At 40.8% G+C, this 12,525-nt stretch overlaps 1 protein-coding gene across 7 annotated transcripts in view; it reads right to left on the reverse strand.

Moving 5' to 3' along the window:
* The window catches only part of RSU1 (Ras suppressor protein 1), a 180,269-nt gene that overhangs the window by 128,294 nt on the left and 39,450 nt on the right, over positions 1-12,525 (reverse strand). For all 7 annotated transcript variants that reach the window (XR_006742796.1, XM_045587806.1, XM_036459116.2 and 4 more), the window contains 3 exons: positions 6,923-7,041; positions 3,017-3,099; positions 2,623-2,737 (listed from right to left, as the gene is read on the reverse strand). Coding sequence is in view for 6 of the 7 variants with exons in the window: in XM_045587806.1 (XP_045443762.1) it covers positions 2,623-2,737; positions 3,017-3,099; positions 6,923-7,041 (317 nt within the window). In the remaining variant the exon portion in view is untranslated. The remainder of the gene's footprint in view (positions 1-2,622; positions 2,738-3,016; positions 3,100-6,922; positions 7,042-12,525) is intronic.

The following is a 12,525-nucleotide window of genomic DNA, read 5'->3' on the forward strand; positions in this document are numbered from 1 at the left end:
CATCAGCATTTTGCAGGTTTACCCTAGCCCCGCTGCTCAGCCATGTGACTGGCCATATGTGTCATCTGTCCCCCTGCCACAGCCTGGGGCAGAGAGCAGTGCCACATAGTATTCACACTCAGAAACCGTTTCCTAGGAATCCCTCTACGGGCACAAATGGGAAGGAGGATCACACACAGGTTAGGAATGTGGACCTGGAGGACAGTCGTCAGAGTTCAGATCACACCTGTGACTCACTGTGTCCCTAAGAACGTGCCACCTCTCCTCACCTCTAAAAAGTCAGCTTACTGTGCTCTTATGACGATGACAGGAGAGAACATGCTGGCTAGTAATATTATTATATCACTATTTATCACACTTGATTTTTTTTTTAAATCAGTGTTTAAAAATAAGTAATATATCTGTTTTCATCTTGAGGCTATATTTATAATAGAAACTCCCAGGGGTTTATCATTTATTTCCAGCTAAGTGTTTACCTATAATTAGGGAAAACTACTACCAAGCAGATATTAAGATTAAGCTTTCCTAGATATGGCTCACACAAAAAAAATAAAGTTATTTACAGACCGTCTCCTTAATTTCACTGCTGTATAAAAAACATGTAAGTTGTTATCAGAGAGTTTAACAGAAATATTAAGACAAATATGATAACATGCAGTATTTAAATAGGATAAGCAATGTAAGATTTTAAGATATAAATACATAGATATGTATAGGTTCAACTAGATTTTTTTCTAAAATATTATTGATATAAATAATTGATTAATCTAATAGCCTACACTGCCTCACTTCTTGACAAATGAAGGTAAAACAACAAAAGGCACTTTATTTTTCATTTCTCCTAATAGACAAGGGAAGGTAAGAGGCCACAGGGGCCACTTGAGTGACGAGGCAGAGTAGTAAGATTAATCGAGGATGCACCAAGTGAGCTTTACCAAATTAGACAAGAACTAGTCTCCTGCAGGGAAATTTTTATTTCACAGGTTGGAAGGTACTCCTATTGTGCAAAAGCTGGCCTGGTAGTACCAAGGCTAACACCTGTGGTTACCAATCACTGTACAGAATCTTTCTTTTGAAAGAAGTTTTCTGCCTTAAAACATTTGTGTTCAGGCCAGTGTGGCTCAGTGGTTGAACTTTGACACATGAACCAGGAGATCAAAGTTCAGTTCCAGTCAAGGGCATATGCCCAGGTTGTGGGCTCTCTCCCAAGTATGGGGTGTGCAGGAGGCAGCTGATCAATGATTCTTTCATCATTGATGTTTCTTTCTCTCTCCCACTCACTTCCTCTCTCCGAAATCAATAAAAATATGTATTTTTTAAACAGTTTGCAAGGATATTTTCTGGATCCTGTAGCCTGATCCTAAAGTGAGATTGGGCTACTTATAACTCAGAGAAGGGGAGATGCTGAAAAGCAGCACAACTCTCTCTAGATCTTTGACACTGACAAAGGAGCTCAAGGATAAGGGAAAAGTGGTGATATAACTTTCCATCTGTTCCATGGAAGCATATGAATGCTTTTCCTTTAGAACAGAGCTGCCCAACAGAACTTCCTGTGCTGATGGAAGTGTCCTCTATCTGCATTTTCCCCACGTGGCTACTGAACACTTGGTATGTGGCTCGTGGCTTGCATGTTGAACATTAAATTATGTTCACAGCTCTGAACAGAAGTCAGACTGCCTGCTCGTAGCCTTTCCAAAACCTTGCTGGCTTATCCGAGGGTCTCACTTCACTAATCATTCAGGACATATTCCTTGAGCACATGCCCCATGTTCACAGCAAGCAGGGGAGAACAAATATAGAAGCCCTGCTCTGAGTGAGCTTACATTGGGTAAGTGTGTTTTTTAAAATGATGGTATTTTGGGGCAGAAAAGCAAAGTCTTAGTTTGAGAAACAATGCAGTTTAATGTATAGAAGAAATGAAAGGATGCCGAGGGTGTGCATAAACAAAGTGAACTCATGAGCCTTTTCTGAAAGAGGAGCATAGCCTAGTAACAGAAGAACAGCTTTGGATGTTATTTCCGAGGAAGGTAAGAAGCCACAGGGGCCACTTGAGTTACCAGGCAGAGTAGAAAGATTCAGCTGCCAATGGGAAACAGGATAGGACAGAGGAATTCCCAGCTATAACACATTTCAAATTCCCACTGGAGGTGGAATCAGGAGAAAAACAAATTCATGACTGGAAAAGGTATTTAAGCAGCTGTAAGAAACACAACTATTTGGTAAGTTTTCAAGAAGTTAAATTAAAAAAAATACAGGATTAAAAAAAGTAAGAGTGTTGGTTTGATTAAAACCCCACCCCAGCTAGTAAAGGAGGAGCCATAGATAAAGAGAATTGCCACGATCTGGGCTCTTTTCACTGCAGGGGCAGGCAGCTGGGCTGGGTCATCTCTCATCAGCCATTTCTGAGACAATGCAGCAGCAGCCACTGAATGCAGAGCCAGGGCAGGTCAAACCCGGCACAGCTGAATGCTGGTTAATGACAAACGCTAGTAAATGATCGAAACTGGATGCCTTGGTGGAGGGTATTGCCAACAAGAGGAGAGAGGGTTGTTCAGAATTGCTGCATTTGAGTAATCAGTATTAATTAAATCCAGAAGTAAGCTCTTTCATCAGCAACCTTACCTAGTTCTGGGGGCAGAACGGTCAGGCGGTTCCCCTGAATGTGAAGCTCCTTAAGCTGAGTAAGCTCCCCGATTTCCTTAGGCAGCGAGATCAGGTCGTTATCCCTAAGGCTGAGCTAAATACAAGAAAACAAGGAGTTGTCAAAACGATTTCACATAAATTCCCTTAAAGGGGCGTTCAACATAAACTCTGTCCTCTTTCATGCCCTCTCTTCTTTAAACCTCAATCCTTTCAATTTATTTACAAGTGACTACAGATGAACAAGCAACAGCACCGAGAGGAGTGGTTTATTCCTGTAGAACAAACCCTACTCCTGCTCAAATTGACTTGATTCTACTCCAACAGAGGCTGCAGAAGTGAATTGATTTTCTCAGAATTTAGATAAATTACTTACTATCTGCAACTTTGTGAGCTTCCCAATATCTGGCGGCAGGATTTCAAAATCGTTGTCACTTAGATAGAGTGCACGCAGGGTGGCTGCAAATTAAACAGCAATATATAAACAGGGTGACATGGAACTCAACCATTTGAAGTCTGATCAATACAAGGGAGTCAGCTTTGATTAATAACCCTGGCTTGGTGAGAAGCCTGTGACATACCTAGGGCTCACAATAATAACAAGCAGGTCAAACTTAGATTTACTGGCTTATTGTGGGGCTGGTGTGTTCAGGAAAACATCTATATCCAAGAGGACTGACACAATTAACAATTGTGGGCACCAGTAGTTTTTGGCACAAAATGTCAATATACCATCAGAAAAGATAGCTATTTTTCTCCTATTACTTCCAATTCACATTTCTTACTCCATTTGCATCCAAAGTAAAACAAAGAAAGCCACTGTCACTTTTATCAATACTTAAGGCAAAAGGGTTCTTTCATGTAAAGAGAACTATCTTATATAATAAAAGAGTAATATGCAAATTAACCATCGCATCGCTAGACCCACGAGCCACGCCCACCAGCAAGTATGCAAATTAACCCCAATCAAGATGGCTGCAGCCACAGAGCAAGCAGGAGGGAGGCTTGGGTTTCCCTAGCGATGAAGGAAGCCAAGCTTTCCACACACCCTGGGGGCCCAAGCCTCCACTCAAGGCTACAAAGTTTCAATTATAGAAGATAAATAAATCCCAACATAAATGGTGGCAGCCACGGAGCTGGAGAGAGCAGGAAGCTAGGGTTGCCCCCGGCAATGGAGGAAGCCAAGCTTTTCACCTGCCCTTGCCTGCCTTGGCCTCCTCGTAAGGCTACAAAGTTTCAATTGTAGAAGATAAATAAATCCCAGATACCAGGCCCTCCCCTTGAGTCATCCAGGTGTGTGGCCAGCCTGCGAACTACCGCAGGCCCTTCACCCAGGCTGCCTCCCACCCCAACGAAACCCCCACCCTGATCTGGGACACCCTTCAGGGCAAACCAGCTGGCCCCCACCCGCGTACTAGACCTCTATCCTATCTAATAAAAGAGTAATATGCAGATTGACCATCACTCCAACATACAAGATGGATGCCCCCATGTGATCAGAGATCCTGCTCCTATTTGGACACAAGATGGCCACCACAAGATGGCCAGCAAGGGAGGGCAGTTGGGAGGGACCAGGTCTGCAAGGAGGGTGGTTAGGGGTGATCAAGCCTGCAGGGGAGGGCAGTTAGGGATGACCAGGCTGGCAGGGGAGCAGTTAGGTATCAATTATGCTGGCAGGGGAATAATTAGGGTGTGATCAGGCTGGCAGGCAGAAGCGGTTAGGAGCAATCAGGAAGGCAGGCAGGCGAGCAGTTGGGATTGTGAGACGGATCCCAAACTGGAGAGGGTGTAGTTGTGCTAATGGACATGCCCCATGTACATAGTAAGCGAATTTCATGTACTGGGCCTCTAATCTATATATATATAAAAGCCTAAGCAACTATTACAACCAAGTCAACTGAATGACCGGTCTTTATGATGACACACTGACCACCAGAAGGCAGATAGTCAATACAGGAGCTGCCCCCCTGGTGGTCAGTGCACTCTCATAGTCAACCTCCCACAGCCAGCCAATTCTCACAGTCCCTCCCCCTGGCCGGCTGGCCCTGATCGGGACTAGACGAGACAGCCCCAATTTGTCCCAATTGCCGGCCAGGCCGAGGGACCCCACCTGTGCATGAATTCGTGCACTGGGTCTGTAGTGTTAAAAATAAATCCATTACTAAAAGGCTTTCTGGTGGTGAAAGCCATAATCACTGTTTATTGTTTCCATAATCAGACTCATTACAGTTGACCCCTGACCCATGAGGAGGTAAAAAGCAAGGATTCCCTATACAGTCAAAGATCACTACTGAACTTTTGACTCCCCAAAAACTTAAAAACTAATAGCCTCCTGTTGACCTGAAGCTTTACTAAAAACATAGCCGATTAACACATATTTTATATGTCATGTGTAGTATATAGCATACCAGGTATTCTTACAATAATGTAAGCAAGAGAAAAAAAATGTTATTACAAAAATCATAAGAGAAAATATATTTACTGTATTTATTTTTAAAATCTACATATAAGTAGACCTGCCTTTGAAGTTCAAGTGTGTATGTTCAAGAGTCAATTATATTATTATTTGTTTCTATGGCCTTAACAACAAAGATAAATGAAGATAAAGGGGCTAAAATAATGACCTGGAGTCTAAAAATAGAGAAAACACTAACTTAGGCAGAATACCAATAATCAGAAATTTGTTCACAGTATTACACAATGGAAACATGATCCAAACTACAAAAACCCCAATGAATCTTTTTATCCTCAACCAAAAATAGTATAAGCAGAAGTATGTTTTCTTGTTGCAACCATTTACATTCTAATGTTTTAAAATTTGACAGAATTGTATATTAATTTACATAATAAAACAATTTATTCCACCGCCCAAGAAAATATTTTAGAGTTGTTTTCACATACTTGAGGAAGTCTGAGAGAAGGTATAGATAAGGTAAAAAAAAAAAATGAAACTTTAGAAACTAGCTCGGAAAATTCAGTATTTCTGGGTGTCACATATGTCATTATTTGGACAAATAGAACACTCATTGAAGGAAAGTAACTCTTTCCAAAATATTTCACAAGTTCTTGAGAAAATAAGTTTTTCCTAATATTTACAAGCATTTGCAACAAGAATCTGTTTGCAATATGAAAAGTTGAAGAGTGTTTAATTATATACTATCAACAAAATAGAATTCATCAATAAGAGCACTTTTTAAAAATAAATCAAAATATTTATTGATTTCAGAGATGAAGGGAGAGAAAGAGAAAGACAGAAACATCAATGATGAGAGGGGATTATGGACTGGCTCCCTCCTGCATGTTGGATTGAGCCCTCAACCCAGGCATGTTGCCCTTGACAGGAATTGAACCTGGGACCCTTCGGTCTGCAAGCCGATGCTCTATCCCACATGTGTCAAACACAAGGCCCGCGGGCCAAATCCGTCCCGCCAGGCCTTGCAATGTGGCCCGCACCGCGCTGTCATCACTGCACTCCGCTGCGTTTCCATCACAATGACAGTTTATGACTGTTCAGTAAACCATTCGGCCCGCAATTTAGGCTGGATTTTAGATTTTGGCCCCTTCTCTGATTGAGTTCGACACCCCTACTCTATCCACTGAGCTAAAGTGGCTAGGGCTGTGGTCAGCAAACTGAGGCTCTTTGGCCTCTTGAGTGTGGCTCTTCCACAAAATACCATGGCCTGGGTGAGTCGAAATATTTTGAAGAAGTGACATTAGAAGAAGTTTAAGTTTAAAAAATTTGGCTCTCAAAAAATTTTTTCCAATAGTTGTACTGTTGATATTTGGCTCTGTTAACCAATGAGTTTGCTGACCACTAGGCTAGGGCATTAAGAGCACTTTTTAAAAGGATTAGAACAATAATCATGGCTGGACATTTTAAAAATTCTGTCAGTGGTTTATTGCTAGATATTTTTATAAGTAAGTGATTGAAACATCTTTGGGCAAATATCCTATAAAAAGTTACCTGCAACACATATATTATTACATTTTTGCATGTTCTTTAAAAAAAGAAACTCAAACTCCTTAGCTCAATATCTCATTTAGATACATAATATCTATTAGAAAGTTAGTATGACATTATTAAAGACCACTTCAGTGCAATGGTATCAGATAAATCAAGTACACATACTGCTGAGCTACAAAAGAAAATTCAAAAGGAATGTGTAAAGAAAAAAATCTATATGCCCAATTTCTCTTGGAGTTTGGACCTTGGCAAATAAATACCTCTTTTAGAACGCAAAGTACCATTTTAAGGAGAATTATAGAAGTAGAAGTTTCTTACTCAGGTAGAAGAAGTTTCCAGGAAGGGAATTTTCATTCAAGTTGTTGTAAGTCAAATCAAGGACCTCAAGAGCTGGGAGAGAGCCAAATCCTCGAGGCAAAGTGTTTAGTCTATTCATCCTGTGGGTCGAGAAAAAAACAGGACATCACGTACAAAACATATGTTTAGACAGAATACTCAGATCACCTATGTCACAAGCCTAAGAGCCCTATGTGAGGGGTTGAAAGCTTAAAAGAGGTCCTAGTTCTATGATCACTATGTTATTTAACAAACCTAGTATTATATAGTCCAGGCCATGAAATATTTGAAAATGTCTTCATTGTCATTTTCTCCAATGGTGATGCTTAATCAGTTTTACACAGAAAATTAAATCTTCACAAAAATATCTGTCTTCTAGAGAAAACTTCCTTATGGATGTAGCAATAACACCCCAAAAGAGACACAGTAAACTTAGTAGTTTTCAGACTTGACTTTATTTCACTTATTCCTCCCAAGCGGAGGGGGGTGGGAAAGAGGAGGAATCTCTTTTTTGTTCTGCAGCTTCTAACATTCAAAGGGATGTCCAATTAGAATGGTGGTTACAAGGGACTGAGGGAGTGGAAATGGGGAGTTGTTTCATGGGTGTAGAGTTTCAGCTTTGGATGATGAGAAATTTCTGGAGATTGACTACCCAACAGTGTGAATAGACTTAACACAACTGAATCATACACTTAAAATGGCTAAATTTATGGTATGTGTATTTTAATATAATTGATATATTATATTAAATATATAATTGTGTATTTTATTAAATATATAATTATATTAAATATATAATTGTGTATTTTAATATAATTGCCGACCATGGCCCTAGATATATATATATATATATATATATAGTCTCCAATAAAATGTAAGGAAATTTTTATCTATTACTCTGTTTTTTCATTTTTTTAAGAACCTATTTTTCTTAACACAGTTCTGAACTTTGTGCATAGTTATAAATGATTTTTAAATCTTTTTTTTTAATCTAATACAGACTGGCAGATGTGGAAAAGTGGGAAGAACTGTGACACTACAAATAATCTTAGACATCCATCCTTCTCATATGAGCTACAATCCTGACCACACCCACCAACCAGGCCTAGAAAGAAAGAGTGACTACCTCTGAATGCGTAGAGAAGGTTAACTTTACATTTAGCAAAATATCCTCCATGAATTCACAATTTGCGAAGCACATTTATACCATGTATTTCACTTGAATCACCAAAACTATCGTGTAATATAGGCAGGACAGCTCTTATAATCATCTCTGAAATGTTGAGATGGGGAAATAGGCTGAGAGAGGTTAAGGACCAAGGACTTTTGACTCAGCTGATGAGGTGACAGGTGTCTGAGAGCACCCAGCACCTCCTGGAAGGCAAGGCACTCCTAATCATTAGACATCAATGCAACTGAAGAAAAGGACCAAAATAATGGGAAGTGCACAGAAGTATACCTAAAGTCAGAGATTTTCAAACTTCTTCCTCTTACGGCACACAAACTAATTACCAAAATTATGCAGCCCACCAGAAGAAATATTTTTTGTCAATCCAACAAAAACAGAATAGTCATAAATTTTATTCATTCACACCTGCTGGCTATTGTTGTGTTATTGTTGGTTGTTGTTATTTTTTTATTTGACAATCTAGGGCCGTGGTCGGCAAACTGTAGCTCATGAGCCACATGAGGCTTTTTGGCCCCTTGAGTGTGGCTCTTCCACAAAATACCACGGCCTGGTATTTTGAAGAAGTGGCATTCGAAGAAGTTTAAGTTTAAAAAATTGGGTTCTCAAAAGAAATGTCAATCATTGTACTGTTGATATTTGGCTCTGTTGTCTAATGAGTTTGCTGACCAATGATCTAGGGGAAAGAGCTCAGTGCCCTGACTAGCAGGCATTGCATGTTTTAAAAATTCCTGTGGCACACCAGGCAAAAATTGCTGCCTTGGAAGCCAGGGGCATCTCACTGAAGAGAGTCCCCATCCCATCTCCTCATATAGTGAACCTGAACCTACTAAACTGCAGGTTTTCTTTCTCTTCGAGCAGTAAACCAATCCCCCCCAAAAGGTGAGGAACACAGCATAGCCCTGTACAACTGACAGCAGTACATGGCAGGAGCAGGCCCACTGACCTCGTAGGTGGAAAGCGAGCCCTGACTGAAATGACTCTGAAGGTCCAGAAGTGGTGCTGCCAACAGCCCCAGCTACAAACAATGCAAGAAGCCGTAAGGATACTGGCTGCTTCCCTGGACACAAGCACATCCATAAGAACCAGAGAAAGTCTCTCTCTCTCTGCAGAATGACAGTGTGTGCAGGAGGCTTCCCCCACACTGGGCGCTAATATCTACCTCCATCTACATGGGTGGGATTTGTGTCCTCAGGGTCCCCTCCGAGCACTGCCACTCAAGATGTCCAGGAGAGGTTACAGTAGGGGCAGCGGAAGAACAGATCTAGATTTGAAATCCAGATCTAGCACCTGCTTCAATAACTTGGAAAAGTTATTCAGCTTCTCTGAGACCCAATTCCTCTTCATCTGTAAAATAAGGCTAGTAAAACCTTCCTGGCAGGATCGCCAGGAGGATGAGAGAAAACACATGAAGCACTTAATACAATCCTTGGCTCCTAAGTGCATTCTTGAGAAATGACAGCTATATCTACAACTGTACTTCAGGAGGTTTGAGAGGCATTATGACTCAGCCCCAAAAGGTAAGCTCACCGTAGGAGATCACGGTAGAAACCTCAACTATCAAGGGTGGTTTTTCTATTTGCACCAAACCAGCTTACCCAAGTCACTTCAAGGTTGTGGCTCAACCATGCCAAATGGCATCGATTCTATGTTTGCATGTGAACATTTTCCAAATGCAAACATGGGATGTACTGAAAAGGGGAAAATGCCTGCATGTGAAGGAGAAACTTAAAAATCAGATTTTTTTTCTCTTCCTCAAAAGCCACAGGAAAGCCCATACTAACGCTTCCCTTTTGGAACACTTGGCTCTCTGGAGGTTCTCCTGAGCTCCTCTTAATTCAATAAAACCTTCCTAGCTAAAGGCAAGACTCTCACCTCCACAGTGACCTGGTCATACGCTTAGCAGGAAATATAAACATCAAAAACCCAAATCCATGAACACTCAGCACTGTGCTTGGTGAGAATGCCTAACTGTTCATGAGATGAGCTCCAGCCTCTCATAGTGGAAAGTTATACCAGAACAGCTGGCCACGGTCCTCTCGAAATGAGATTATCCTTGAAATAATTACTAACATGTACCCTCTGGTGCCTTTACAATTTTTTGGAAATAACTCATAAAATGAGATACATTTAAAGAATTAAAAGCATAACTCAACTTTCCTTTATTTATTCAGATGGCCTAAATATCCTTTCACTGGAAAAAACAGCAAATACTATATACACTTAAAAAGCAGAGTCTGGTTGAGAGTGCCATTCAGATTAGGCACGCTTGTGGCTTAACTGTAGCATCTCAGTGTGTACATTTCATTCAGGCTGCTTAGCCTAAGGAGTGTGCTCTATATAGCTTGCCATAAACAGACCTGTGCAAGTGTAATACAGTATGCCATTGAAGACAGGAGTATCCTTTCTTGAAACTCATCTTAATTCCTTTCCCAGAGAACTAAGAATTTAGTTCAAACTTTGACAACCCTATTGTATATATTGATAGCTAGGTAATTAAATACAGAAAACTTTACACAATCAATAAAGCACTGAGAGCTGGAAATATGCAAACAAATCCTAGGACAATAAAGAGGTGACTAAGATACATTCAATAAAAAAGAACCTTTACAACTTCATTCTAAGGCACCTGGAACCCAGCCAAACAAATTCTGAGCTCAGGATCTTCCAGAGCCTGGCTTCACCTGTGTTTCTATTTCAGCTGCCCACAGCAGATATCTAAGTATTATCCCATCTCATTCATAACGGTCTTGCCACTTTTAGCTCCTCTGTATTTTTCACATACCATCATCCCTCTCCAGCCTCCATTCACACTGTCCAAGTTCTCCAGGAATGTTAATCTAGCATTCTCACGAGTCTCCTGACCTCCAGCAATTCCTCCCTGCAGCCTCTCTTCACACATCCTTCATACAAAAATCTGAACCCATATCTTTCCTGCCACTCTGCTGTGCAAAGTCCTCAATGGTCAGCATGATAAAATTGGAGCACCTTTATTTGACACACAGGCCCTTCATTAGCACATTGACTGCTTGCTGATGACTTATCTGTTTACCTTCATTAGCACATTGACTCCTTGCTGATGATTTATTTGTTTACAGCCTACTTTCCCAACTGTGATGGATGCCCTACATGGGCTGGATGGCCACTACCTACAACACAGCCTGGTATGGAAGCTCAAGAAATACCCATTAAGTGAAGAGCAGAGATTCATGCTTCTCTTCTCCCCTCTTCCCATACCACAACTTCCCTCACATTTCTTACTCCGCAACACCAAACCACCTGCAATGCCCAGAACATGCAGGGCTCTGAGCTTTCAAACATGTCATTCTCACAATCGGAGATGTCTTCCCACTGCTGGGACTCTGAGAAATTCCTTCTGATGCATCAAGTCTGGGCTCAAATACTATCCCTACAGAATCTCTTCCCCTGAGAACCTTCCCTGTAGATTACTGTGCCCCCTGCTCCCACTCCCACTGCACTTCTAGAACCTGCCACACACCGGTGACCCAGCTGCACCCTGTCACTGTTTGCTAACAGCCAGCTCTGCCTCTATTTTTACTGCCAGGGACTGTGATTTTCACCACTGGCTCCCAACACTAGCAAAGTTCTTGATGCAGAAAAGGCACTTACATAGTCACAAAATAAATGAATAAAAAAAATGGTGATGATAATAGTTATCACTTATGTACTGCTTACTATGTGTCATGTACTGTTCCTAGCACTGATATGTAAATAACAACTTAATATATGAAAAAATTAATAAGAATACATATAGTTTTATATTGTATATTTATATCTAGTATATGTATCGAGTTTTAGACTCTTTACAGGTGCAAATTAAATAGTATGACATTAATTTTCAAAACAAAGACCTAAAGGGAAGATCCTTTCTTTGGGTATATAGTCTCATCGATGGGGGAAATCCCATCTGATCGAAAGTGTTCTTTCCCCTTCTTTAAACACTACTTCCCCTCTGACATTAGGGAAAAAATGATCATGGATCTTAAAAAGATAATCTCACAACCAGAATGAATATCAAAATAGTATCTAACCAAAAACTCCCCGTGGAAAGAATGAACTAAACTAAAACTCATTCTATGAATGAGATTTTCCCCCATGATTGCTTCTTATTAAATTGATAAATACCTGCCCAGCTTCTATTACCAGTCCATGTAAATCACTACCTTACTAGAGCATTTAATGGCTATGATTTCATGAATATATTATTTGGCCCTGTGAATAAAGTATGAGTGGGCAGTTTTATCTGAGAGCGGTAACAATGAAGCTGGCATTAAGAAGCCCATACTCTGGGTGGTATCTATGATGTCTGATGGACGGGGTCCTCTGCCCGGCAAGGCCCCTAAGCGTGGGGGCCATCGGGAGTAAGTCTCTTCACCTC

The sequence above is a fragment of the Pipistrellus kuhlii genome, unplaced genomic scaffold, assembly GCF_014108245.1.
Source record: "Pipistrellus kuhlii isolate mPipKuh1 unplaced genomic scaffold, mPipKuh1.p scaffold_m20_p_1, whole genome shotgun sequence".
Lineage (NCBI taxonomy): Eukaryota > Metazoa > Chordata > Mammalia > Chiroptera > Vespertilionidae > Pipistrellus > Pipistrellus kuhlii.